The sequence below is a fragment of the Buceros rhinoceros genome, unplaced genomic scaffold (genome assembly GCF_000710305.1).
Source record: "Buceros rhinoceros silvestris isolate BGI_N320 unplaced genomic scaffold, ASM71030v1 scaffold4743, whole genome shotgun sequence".
Taxonomy (NCBI): Eukaryota; Metazoa; Chordata; class Aves; order Bucerotiformes; family Bucerotidae; genus Buceros; species Buceros rhinoceros.
In genome coordinates, this window is record NW_010404053.1 from 20,819 (window position 1) to 34,423 (window position 13,605).

The following is a 13,605-nucleotide window of genomic DNA, read 5'->3' on the forward strand; positions in this document are numbered from 1 at the left end:
CCCAAAAAAAAGAAAATCAAAGCAGAGCATGACATTTCTCAGCCCAACCTACCTGAGGTGTGCTAACTGAAACTGGCAAGAACATGAGAATTGAAAATTGAAAAAAAAAGTCTTGGAGAATGCATTCTCTATTCTCTATCACATTACTTTTTACAGCGAATACTAGATGTCTTCCTATGAGACATATGCTAGTTCAAGAAGAGGTCATGCAGGAAGTCATGCTAAGTAATCAGCACATTCCCTTTCTAGACCATCATCTAAATATTGCTTATTTAGAAAGCAATAAAGACCAGACCAGAAACTAGATATTGCTTTATATATTAAGCAATTGTTGCATAAAGAACAATTAATAGCTTGCTAACACACACTTGAAAATTCGAAATTAAATAAATGCAAAAGACTAAATTTGAAGTTTGGTCTGCCTCAAAATATCAATTACACAGCCCAGCTGCTAGATTATGGCAACCACAATACATACACGCAGTGTGACTTTTGCTTTAATTTCTTTGTGACACAAGATTCAGTTTACAATCTCTTACGGTGATGCTAAACCTAACTTGACATACGTGACAGTGTATTCAGTCAGCGGAGTTGTGTAATATCTGATCTACTTATAAAATTTCAGGTATGCAGAATAGTACTTCAGAATATTTTGGAGATATCTCTCTTTTATGGAAACATATCTCAAAAAATACTAGTCCAAATTAACCAAGAACTAGCTCAGGTAAGCAATTTTATGTGAAATAATTAGACATACCATCTTCTCCTTCTAGATCAAAAGAAGATAACAAGTGATGAGGATAATACTTCATAATATACAGTCTAAGTTTAGGTCATTAGATCATCATCTAATCTGCCTTATATAATAACAGTTCATTAAGCTACCAACAGATACTCTTCTTAAAGAGATTAAAATATGCTAGTTAGACCAAAGGAGTTCAATTTTCAGAAAATAAAACAATTTGCCAACAGTAGAAAGAAAGACTGGACTTTAACAAGGTCCATAACTTCTGCTATAGCAGTAATTGATTTGTTAAAATGGTCTAAAAACCCAAACCATGTCTATCCCACAGAGGGTAAAAACCCTCCACATTCTGAGAATATAATCTAGAATTAGAGAAAGCAGGAAAATTTCTCTCTATTAACTAAAATCTGATGATCAGTATGTGATCAAGTATCCAAAAGGAACTGAAAAAAGGATATCCCCTGCCACTAGATTTTATTCAACCTTATGACTCTCCTTCATCTCCATCCACAGTAAAACAGACGCTTGGAAGACTATCATTGCTGTAATCTCCTCTTTCTTAAAAGCACATTTAACAAATTGTGCATCATTGGGCAAAATACTCCTTCTTAGCTGCAACGATGACTGGTAACAGTTCTGCAACACCACGCTTAACTAAGAGCATTTACTTAATGTAAAGCTTAAGATACTGAAAAAACTCTAAGGCAACACAAGAAATCCAGAATAAATCCTGATACACAATCTGTGATGTTTCTTTTTCCGTTTATCAAGTTGCTTGATGCTCTAGGTCACAATTCCAGAAGGCAAAGCACACCTATTTATCACTTTGCATTTTACGCTTATAGCACTTTAGTAAGAATAATCCTAATTAGGTTCTTAAAGTATTATTATTATTAGGGCTGACCAAAGAATTTCCCAGGGGGTTATTTCATGGATTTTGGTATTTTTGTCCCTTAATTTGTACGGTGAATATTTTTTTATACTACTGAACCAGATGTATAAGCTGGTCAAACAGCATTTGTTGAATTCATTTGATAACAGATTTGTTCCAAATGTTGGATAAGTTATCCATGACTAACTGGTTCCGTTATTCAAACAGATCGAATTATCTTTATAAAAGAAACCGGTATTCCATAGTGCACAAGGTAAAATAAACTAATGAAAGTACAGGCTGTACATTTGTGACATAGCTGAAGCACATCATCCTCTTAACTGCTTTTACTCAAGCACCTACACATGAATTGCATAGGGCTCTATGCCCTTGAGAAAGACGTAAGCTGACTGTCAATCTCCACTCCACAAACCAAACCATTCCCCTTCAATGTTTCATCACGATCCAGTGTATAGTCTCTTCAGAGGCCCTTGTAGTTATTACATTTTTACCATGCCAGGGATTTTCTGTGCTGTCCTATGGAGACGTATGAATGTTAAGAAGGAAGGGCAGCTAGGCACCGATTCAGAAGACCAGAGATAAATTTCCTGCTAATTGGTCTCACTCTGTTCTCCATTGAGAAAAACAGAGATGTAGTACAGCCTGATCTCAAGCATATGTTGAGGAGATATATTAATTGAAGATTGTGAAATACTCTGAAACAGTCACAATAGAATATTACGTACAACATTGATATATGCATCAAAAATTGGTCCAAGTATTCCATTTACCCAATGGAAAAACTTGCTTTCTTCTGAAGTGCCAGTACCCTGTATATAAAGTGCAAGCACACGCCTATCCTGAGTAGAGGCAGTAATTCCGCCTGGCACATTCTGTAAGTGGCTGGAAAAAGAGCATAATTATTCATGGTCACAATATTATCTTTAGCATTATGAGTGTATTTTTAACTTTACTGACTCTTCACCTTTTGCAAATAGATTTTGAGATGAAAAGATAGTGCCATTTTATCACAATGTACATAGCTAACCTCTTTCACGGGCACTCCCTTGTCGTGGGGAAAGAGCGTGCACGCCCTTGTAAGGTTGAGAGCTCTGCTGGTGGTGGCATATGCCACCGGTAGGGGCTCCCAAGCCAGACAGGTCTCAACTGAAGGGTCACACAAAGTGTGTCCACGGGCAGGATGGGCTCACTAGCCTTCGGGCAACCATCCTAGGAGAAGGACAACTCTGACTCCAAACCCGGGCAGATGGAGCTTGTTTAGCCTTGTAAGGCATCCATCATCTAAGAGAAGGACACTCTAACCAAACCTACGACCCGAGGACTTTGCTGTCACCGTCCAAGCTCGCTAGGCCCTGGCAGATGAACCTCAGGTGTAAAGGGTGGAGCCGGTTCAGCGCACGCTGCGCCTCACCTAAAAAATCCACCGCGCAGGCTTGAAGGATGCACTCATCGCTTGCAGTGCGTGTGGGAAAAACCCTTCCCAAATCTTCGTTTGTGAAGCCAAGGCATGATGATGATGATGGCATATCTCTCATATTGGTCTCCATATAAGTCTTGAGTCAAGCTGAAGAACACATAGCAGTAGCTGGGTTTCTACTACTTTAATACTGTTCATTAAGGGTTGAAGTTTGCCCATGTCACTTTCAGGTGAATAATAGAGAAAACAATAAAAACACAAGAGGCTTTGTGCATAAGGCAGTGAGAACTTATTGTAGCTACAATAGTGATGAAACAGTCTTCAGGGGTTAATCACCTGCGGTTATGCAGTAATTTTCAACACTATATATAGCATAGAACTCTGGCTTAATGAGGGTATCTGCTAAAAACCTGTGTTATTGTTTGTAGGAAAAAGTTATCTTTAGGAAGAAAGTAAAAATCATACTCAGAGTGGAAGTCTATGAATTAACTTTTCAGGATTTCTGCTGTGTGTAAATTTCCAATCTTCTGGAGTCATGGGAGTCACAGAATCACAGAAACATGGAATAGTCGAAGTTGAAAGGGACCTCTGGATGTCACCCGATCCAACCTCTCAGCTCAAAGTCACCTAAGGGTGCCCAGGACCATGTCCAGCTGGCTTTTGAATATCCCCAAAGCTGGAGGCTCCACAACCTCCCTGGGTAACTTGTGCCAGTGCTTGGTCACCCGCACAGTGAAAAAGTGTCCCCTGATGTTTAGACAGCAACTCCTGTGGTCCAGTTTGTGCCCACTGCCTCTGGTCCTTTCACTGGGCACCACTGAAAAGAGCCAGGCTCTGTCCTCTTTGCAAGCTTCCTTCAGGCTTCTACACCTCTAAGCCTTCTTGTCTCTGGACTGAAGAGTCTCAGATCTCAGTCTTTCCTCATAAGAGAGATGCTCCACTCCCTTAATTATTTTAGTGGCCCTTTGCTGGACTTCTGTCAGTAACACCATATCCCTCTTGTACTGGGGAGCCCAGAACTGGACACAGTACCCCTGGCCTCACTGATGGACTCAACTTCTCCACTCGCAATCCAAGCTGCTCAAATGTCAGGTGTTTTTACTATACAAATAGGAAATACAGGTAAATAAAATAGCTGTGGGAATATTGTCTAGCCCTGAGGCCAGTGAGCACAGACGGCTTGTATCCCTCAAGCTAAATTCTTTTTCCCTGCTCTGTCCCAGAAAATGATGGCTTTATTGCCTGCTGGGAATGGTCTCTCTGCCATGCTAACCTCTAAAGGATGATAAGCATTGTTAAGACTGGTATGGTCTTAAATCATGTCAAGGAGTATGCCAACAGATAAACAGCTAAACAGTGTAGATGACTGCAAGAACAGTGTTTAAGCTTGGGCAGTCATCCCGTTTAGATTATTTACTAGCATTACTATAAGCTTCCAGTCCAGACTCTGTGTAGCAAGGTTAGCGGGGCCTGTGGCCCAGGCAGTATTTTCTGGCTCCCAGCATATGAAACATTTTTCTTTGGGAGTATTCGCCTGGGAACAGTACCATGTGAATTCAACTATATGACTTCTGGGCTATGACTTCTGGATAATATATAGCTTGTCTGGAAGGCAAAGAGACAGGGACCTGTCTCTATTCCTCCAGAGAGGCATGCTTTAATGTATTAAGTAATATATGTATATTATGTATATCAACTGTTTTAAATTAACTTCAGCAATGTAATTTTTGAAGACTACACATCTACTTTTGTTTTATGTATTTCAGGTAAGAAAGGAAAGGGATTCAGCTCAGACTCAGATTTTACGGAAACATTCACAGAACTGAGTGACATTACTCCTGGTCTGAGTTGGTAGAATAACGTTACTGGTAAGTTAAGCACCCTGAAGCATCTCATAAATGCTTTCATAAGCACACATATTTATTATAGTAACACTGTCTGTCAGCAGCTTCCTTTTAAATCCCTATTTTCAGGGATTTATACAACTGACATATATCATGGGGAGACAAGCCTGCATTTGCAGGGTGATGACCTTATAGGTCTTTACCTCTGCTTCCTATGATTCCTTAAATGTGTGGTGGTGTTCACTTTGAGAAGCAGTAAGATGTAAAACAAGCTGATTTTCTTTGTGAACAGTTCCCAAGTGTAAAATGAAAACCACTTTAATCCCTTAATTTGTAGGCATATAAACTAGAATAAATTTTTGTGCAGCAGTAAGATGTTTAGATGCTAGTGTAATTTTAAAGAAGCTTTAGCTATTTTTAAATGTTCTTTGGCAAAAGATTAGTCCACAGTGTGATCTAATCATACCTAATATTTTGAAAAAGGAAACACAGAGGAATAGATAAATCTGATCTGGGTTGGAACTGCCTTCTTTTGTCCAGCAATGACCCCTTCCTGCCATGCAGACTTGAAGCTCTTAAAAAATTAGCACTGCCTCACCAAAAGTTACCCAGATAAGTCAAACCACTGAAAAACATGAAAGAGCATTTACCACTGTTTGAGTTACTTATGAATGACTTCCAGCAATAACACAAAAATGAAAGGCTGAATATCACTACAGAATCAGTGGCATGGGGATCAAAGCTATGAATAAAAGTTGATATGAAATGTAAAAAGTTAAGAGCACACGAAACAAAACTCTAAAGGGATGGTCTTCTGGTCAGGCAGGTCAAGATGTAAAAATCTTTTAAAATATTTCAAAATCCTTTAAACATATCAGAAGATTGTAATACTTAAAAGCAAAAATAGCTAGAATACTTTGAAATATCTCAATGTTTGCAATCACAAAATGTGAATTTTTTGTTCTGCAATATGACATGATTAGTATTCAAAAATCTATATATATTACCTACAATCATTGCCTTTATTGTGGTATTTATCAAAATAGAGATTCTAAGCAAATGAAATACAAATATATTGCTGTCCTTGCCCATAAAGTACATTTAAACATCTACTATATGCAGCTTTGCAGAAGAATAAAATATCAAAAAATGTAAAGTGTGAAACAGTTACAGCCAACTTAATGGTGTTTTTCCAGAGTGAACACTAACGGGATAGAGCAACATGCAGACAACTATATAAAATAAGAAAGTTTCTCTGTAGTGGGGTAAATTGCTTTGACAATTTATTTTGTATTATTTTAAAAATGATGCTTGCTTTGGTTTACACTGAAACAGAATCCCAGGCCTCAGTTAAGTTGGAATCTAATGAAACAGAAGTGCAGTTCAAAGGAATTCAACAAAATCTCCTCTAAGTGGCAAGCCAGATCTGAGGAATGACAGCCAGGCTACTACCTTCCAAGCTGCTACAGAAGTGCTGCTCTTGGTTAAGAGATTGGGAAGTTATGGGGCACACTGATCCATATTAGTGCCCCTCTGCTGAATGATTAATGGAGCAGTGGCCTTTGGAAAAGGAGGCAAAGTAATAAGAATATCAGTAAAACACATCATGCAAGCAAAAACCATTGTCCATGAGAATCTTCAAAGGAGCTCTTTGCACAATGGTATTAAGCTGGCTGAATGCTTTGACTATGGAAATAGAATGTAATCAATGTATCTAGCATATACAACGGTTAATACACTTATAATGCAATACATACGATGTATTACATCTATACATATAAACATTTTTAGGCAGTAGCTCAGTGTATAATGCATATGTTTCACAAAGACACTTTGTTAAGCATACTGAGAAACCCGTGTATTTCTTCCATCTAGATTTACTTTTTTCCAAGATATTGCAATAGCTTTACCCTATAATAATTTCTTATTGTTACATTTCAAGTTGAAGTTCTAAATTTGATAGCAAAAAACCCCATTGTTTCTGAATTCCTAGTGTGCAATTAAAAAATTCAAGGTATTATAAAATCACACAGCAGGTCATTCTTCCACTAAATCTCATTTATTCACATCTCATTTGCTAATAACCCAAAATATCTATTACCTTTGGCCTCTAAAAATTTCACACAGTAGACATGAAAAAAGGGAATCTGATTCACTTTTCCATTTTTACAGTTAAGACAAAGCATCTTTCACTCAAACTTTGGCAATATAAAAGGTCAGAATAATATACATGAATATAAATTATTCTTTCTTAGGTCTATTTTCCTCTTGGCATTTCTTGTCAAGAAGTCTGACTTATGAGTAAATAAGTAATTTTTTTTTCACACCAATTGTTAGTAATGAATAAACAGAGCAAGTACTAAAGTTGGCTTTGCACCTACTGAATGCTGCAAGTGTCTGTACTCATTTGATATGCATCTAGCAAAGCTTGGATGTTCCCAGAAGGCCACTCCATGAACACTGAGTGAGCAGCGTCTGCTAGTGGTGCCTGTAAGTCACAAAGAAGAACGAAAATATTTACGTAAGCGAGAACAATTGGGAAGAACGAACCTTATTTAAACTACCTTCCATGCTATTTTAAAAGCCCACAGAAACAATTTCATCCAATGATCATCAGTATATAGAGAGTAGTAAAAGATTCTGGAATATGTTTCAGTGTTCACATGGTGGGGTTTTAGTAGTGTTTTCTTAACCAAAAAGATTTATATATTTTTATTCATTTTCATCACTTTCCCTAATAGGTCCTGTCAAATTGATTTCTTCTCTGGTTTTTCTCTCTGACTATATAATGGATTTATGTATGTACATACATATTTATACACACACCACAGACACACGCATGTATGTAAGCTAAAAGAGAGAATATATGTACATACTATATGCAAATATATGTTTGTATATATATGCATATATATATAGGGGGGTTATATAGATAGATTTGCATATATGCATACATACACATGTATAAGAGACTATTAATCATAGAATCATGGATCCTAGAATCATAAAATCACACAATAGTTTGGTTTGGAAGAGAGCTTAAAGATCATCTAGTCCCAACACCCCTGCCACGGGCAGGGACACCATCCTTTACATCAGGTTGCAGCAGAATCTGGCCTTGAACACTTGCAGGAATGGAGCATCCACAATTTCTTTGGGCAACCTCACACGGTGAGGTCCAGTGCCTCACAGGGTGAGGGTGCACAGTAAAGAACTTCTTTCTCTCTAACCTAAATCTACCCTCTTTCATTCTGAAAACACGTCCCCTTGTCCTACTGCTGCGCTCCCTGATAAAAAGTCACTCCTGATCTTTCCTGTAGTCCCCCTTTCAGTACTGGATGGCTGCTGTAAGATCTCCCCAGAGCCTTCTCTTCTCCCAACTCTCTCAGCCTGTCCTCACAGGGCAGTTGCTCGAGTCCTCTGATCATCTTTGTGGCCCTCCTCTGGACCTGCTCCAGCAGGTCCATGTCTTTCTTATGCTGGGGTGTCCCAGAGCTGAACCCAGTACTCCAGGCTTGGTCTCACAAGAGAAGATTAGATGGTCAGAATCATCTCCCTTGACCTGCTGGCCACACTTGTCTTGATGCAGCCCAGGATGTGATTTGCTTTCTGGGCTGCAAGCACACATTTCTAGCTCATAATGAATTTTCCACCCACCAACAATCCCAAGTCCTTCTCCTCAGGGCTGCTCTCAATTCACTCATTGCCCAGCCTCTGTTTGTGCTTGGGATTGCCCTGACCCATTTGGAAGACCTTGCACTTGGCCTTAAGAGGTTTGCACAGTCCCTGCAAACTGAGGAAAAGACTGAGGCAAAAAAATCATTGAATACCTACAGAAGCTATTCTTGTTGCCCTTGACTTCCCTGGCCTGATTTAATTCGATCAGGGCTTTCATATGATTATGATTATGGTAATGATTATGTCTAGGACACAATGCAAAAGATTCTCCCTTTCTTATCATGCAATTTCAAAGCAATACTGTACCTGTGGCATTGAGAGGACATCGATTGAATGCCATGTCCCCAGCTGGGGTCCTTTTCCACACCATTGACATCAAATAGTCTTCAGGACATATTTCATAAGGTGCTGCCATTTAGAAATGAGAATTGAAATAGAAACATTAATGTAAAACAGATATTTTGTATCAGAAAATTCTTTTATTTTGTCCTAATTTTTCATGAGATCTATGTGTTTAATATCATTTGGTTTAAGAATGAAAGAGAAAAATGCAAAACTGTAAAACCTGTAATATTTGCATAGTATCTGTTTTTGTGATGATATTGATTTCATATAACCAGTGCCTTTAATCTCTTCAGCAAACATTCATTCCTTAGATTTTAGCTGCAATGTTAATAAGTTTGAATCTTTTCTTGCTCTACTTTGATCAGTAACACTAAGCATCTACCAGAAGATGATGATACTTAAAATGTTATAAGCTGTGATGCTTATCTTACACCAAAATCTTAACAGATTAAGCTTAAACTGTATGTGAAAGAATCAGTTCTGAAACCACAGCTGAAGCATTTAATGTGCTAAAGATATCACATGAGAACTGAAGAGCAAAAAGGTTATTTCTTTGAAATGTGTTTCAGTACAAGTTGGTAATTAAGCAAGTATAGTCAATAACGTGGGTCTAAAAGTGGCTATAAAACAAAATGGCCTTTTACTGGTTATTGCAATGCCATTTAAAAGGAAAAAATATTTTCACCATTTCACAGTAGCAGAACTGCATGGGGAAAAAGAAGCTTCTACAAACACTTCATGTCTTATTTTCACATGGTCATGACTTACAGATTCCGTTTGGGTTTTGTAGTTACACTGCAGATTCCCAGTTTACGATTTTTGAGTAAATTAAATTAACAAAGCAAACACTTGGTTGAAGTCATCTCACAACTTAAAGCACTGACAAATGCGTGTTACTGAAATCTAATTAATTCCAAGTTCAGCAGAGAAAAGCCATGAGTTGTTTAAAAGTATTATTATATGTGTTTCAGGAAAATTGTAACCCCACTGTATTACAGTGAAGTGGTTATAAAACAAGAAAAAAGGCAAAGAGAAAAGAAATCCTATCACTAGAGCAGATGGGGTGATGAGGCAAAAATAATTCAATGATTCACCCATGGTTGCAAGAGAAACCTCTAGTAGAGGCACAAACAGTCTACAGATTTTGTCAATCCCATTACCTAACCATAAAACTGTCCATCTTCCCTGTTTTGCACTTTTGCTGACAGAAGAGTGAGGTGAGCAAGGGAACTGAGCAGACTTGTGCCCAAAGCCATACCCTCTCTTTGGGGAGGACAAAGAACACCTTGCAGGTGGCTCAGTAATACTAATATGAATCATGGTTGTGGAAAAAATTTTCTTCTAAATTTGCCTCACCATCAGCGTTCCTGAATTTTATATCAAGACAGCTGGTGCTGCTAAAAAAGCAAGAGATCCATTAATGGCAAAACCCAAAGAAAGTTGGTGAATAATCTAAAACACTAACACTGCCTCAGACATGCCCAAAAAGTGAATGCAACAGGACAGCGTTACAACGGGAAAAAAACAGATTTTGATAAATAAAATTCGTTGATGGTGACATCAACAAATGCAATCATCATCCTATTATGACCTTATAAACAAAAGAAATGTTCTGATTTGGGGAGCGTAATTTAACATAAAGAGGTAATATATAAATTACATAAATCTGCTAAAACTTAGAGCTCTTTTGAGTATATTTGTCATGCATCCATGGCCATTTCAAGCAAGTTGTGATTACTAAACAATTCCTCAGGTGTTGATTCTCAGTACCAAAACTCTTACTTTTCCTCCAAATACTGAATGTTAATATTTTTCTTAAAAATACATACACACACATATATGCATACTTACATAAACCATATTTTGTCTTTTATGCTAGCAAGTCACAGGTAACATGAGAGATTTCCTATCTATTTAGAAGCATACTGCTTGTGTGCTTTCATGTCACACTTTTCAGAAGTCAAGATCATGTTTTAACTTTAGCATAGTGCCAGTGATAATCTGTGCACCTTGTGCTGTGTTCAAAGCTAAAGGCATTCCCAAGACCCAGAGTTATAATGAAAGAGGTGTGGGAGCAAGTCAGAGCTTGGAAGAGGTATCATTTAGCTCAGGCAAAGACATTGTCCTGGTCCCTGACTGACTGTGCTTTTCAACATATTGTACAAATACCTTGGATCAAGAGCTGCTGTGCATATAAAACAAACCACTTCTTCCCAAAGCTAAAGTATATTTGGCAGAGCTTACTAATCAGGCACCCACCCACATTAAAGCATCTGTGCAGCTTCAACCCATTGCCCATGGAGACATTACTGTCACACTGGAGTGGTATTATATCTGAGTTAAAAAGCCTCACTGGCCCTGCTGGCTCGTCTCAGGACCAGTTCAATTATTTCTGTAACTATGGCACAGTTAATTCATAACACACCCACAGATAAATGTGAGTTAGCTGTACAAAATCATAAAGAATTGCTAAAATTCAGAAGCAAATTGCAAATACTTGGGTAAATTAGTTAAAACCAGCAAATAGAAAGCTGATCTGTCTTTCACCGACAATGTGATTCAGCAATACATTTCCACACAGAGTGTGTACTCAAATTTATCATGTATATCTCTGTAACAATAGGCATCAATTCATTCTACCTAAGCACAAACACTCAGCAAAGTCAGTGGTCTAGAATCACACTCTGACAGTAATGGTGAGGGGACATGCACCTCCAAAACACTATCAACCCACCTGTGACCTGAGGAAGTTCTGTGCACAGACAAAGCAAGACACATGCACAGCCTCACAGAGTTGACCATCTACCTAGGCAGCTACTAGATGCGGGAAAGGATAATGAAAGGGTGAAGCAAGTTATCCAGCAGTATGCACTAGCTCACAGATGAAGCTAAAACTACAGTTACTCTCTTGAATCCTACTTCAATGCCACAGGCAAAATTATCTTAAACAAAGGCAATAGAAAAAAGCTTCTGAAAATCTTGTATAGTGTTGCAATCAGACACAAAACAAAACCCAAAGGTTTAATTTTATTAATAAGTTGTCGACAATTATATGAGTCTTCCCTCTTCTCATATTTTATCTTATGTAGCTAGTATTGCCTTTGAAGAAACCTTCTACCTTCAGTGGGAAATCATTAGCTAATCTTTGGCAGCAGTCATGCACTGTTAATCTTTTTGTTAACAAACAAGGTAATCTATCACTGTTTTCAGTAATATTTTGGTCAAAACAATTCCTAGATTATGTTTTCTACCACGGACAATAGGCTTATGAGAAAAATATTGAGGACCTGTTTTGAATAAAATCTGGGCAAAGCATAAATATTGGAACATGTCTAGAATGATTAAAGAATTAACTACTATGGAATTAAGTACTTCTGGAAACCAATACTGTATTATTGGAACTTAATATATTCTTAAAACTTTCAAGAGAACGTGGATCTATTTTTATAAAAATACATTTGCAGAAGTCTTGTCTCTTGAACAATACCATACATTGTTCTTAGTTCTCACATCTTAGATTTTACTGACACATTTGATGGGACTTATCTTATTTCTCTGACATATTTCTCTAAAAGTTCCTGATCAGCTTGACATGTAACTCCTTATCAGCCATGGGTTGTAATTTCTTTTGTTACCTAGCTGTCTCCTTCAGGACAGACCTATTGTTTGTTCATTCTGTGTAAGCTTTCTGCAGTTATCCCTGCATGACTAGCTACTTAGCAAATCTATTACGTCTTTTCCTTTCTCTGGTTTGTTTCCAGTTTTCTGAAGTTAAACTTTTCAAAAGGATATTTTGAGTGCAGATTACTAAACCTTTAGTGCTGATGACCTAGGAGTGAAATTTAACTTTAGACATTTGGGATACAACCAAGGAGCAATGACTGAAGCCAAAATATCTTCAGATCACAGAATCACAGAATGGCAGGGGTTGGAAGGGACCTCTGGACATCACCTAGTCCAACCCACCTGCTAAAGTAGGGTCACCTACAGTAGGTTGCACAGGATCATGTCCAGGCCGGTTTTGAGTATCTCCAGAGGAGACTCCACAACCACTGGGGGAAGCCTGTTCCAGTGCTCCATCACCCTCAAAGCAAAGAAGTTTCTCCTCATGTTAGGTGATACTTCCCGTGTTCCAGTTTCTGCCTGTTGTCCCTTGTCCTATCACTGGGCACCACTGAAAATAGACTGGGCCATCCTCTTCAGCCCCAGCCTTTAAATATTTATAAGCATTGACAGGATTCCCTCTCAGCTTTCTCTTCTCCAGGCTGAACAGACCCAGGTCCCTCAGCCTCTTCTTGTCAGAGAGAGGCTCCAGTCTCCTATTCATCTTTGTAGCCCTCCATTGGACTCTCTCCAGGTAGTTCCCTGTCTCTCTTGAACTGGGGAGCCCAGAACTGGACACAATAATTTCTTAATGTACCCCAGGATACTGCTGGCTTTGTGGCTCACAAGGGCACATTGCTCCCTCAGGGTTAACTCGTTCTCCATCAGGACTCCCAGGTCCTTCTCTGCAGAGCTGCTTTCTAGCAGGTCAACCTCTAACCTGTACTGGTGCACGGGGTTATTCCTCCGCAGGTGCAGGACTCTGCATTTGCCTTCATTGAACTTCACTCTGTTCCCCTCTGCCCAACTCTCCAGCCTGTCCAGGTCTTGCTGAAGGGCAGCACAGCCTTCTGGAGTGGCA

General features: G+C 38.6%; 1 protein-coding gene across 1 annotated transcript in view; it reads right to left on the reverse strand.

Annotated features, from left to right (window-relative positions):
* The window catches only part of LOC104490869 (brain-specific angiogenesis inhibitor 3-like), a gene marked incomplete at both ends in the record, with an annotated part of 52,313 nt that overhangs the window by 20,043 nt on the left and 18,665 nt on the right, over nucleotides 1-13,605 (reverse strand). The window contains one exon of the mRNA XM_010133217.1: nucleotides 7,280-7,386. Coding sequence (XP_010131519.1) covers nucleotides 7,280-7,386 — 107 coding nt within the window. The remainder of the gene's footprint in view (nucleotides 1-7,279; nucleotides 7,387-13,605) is intronic.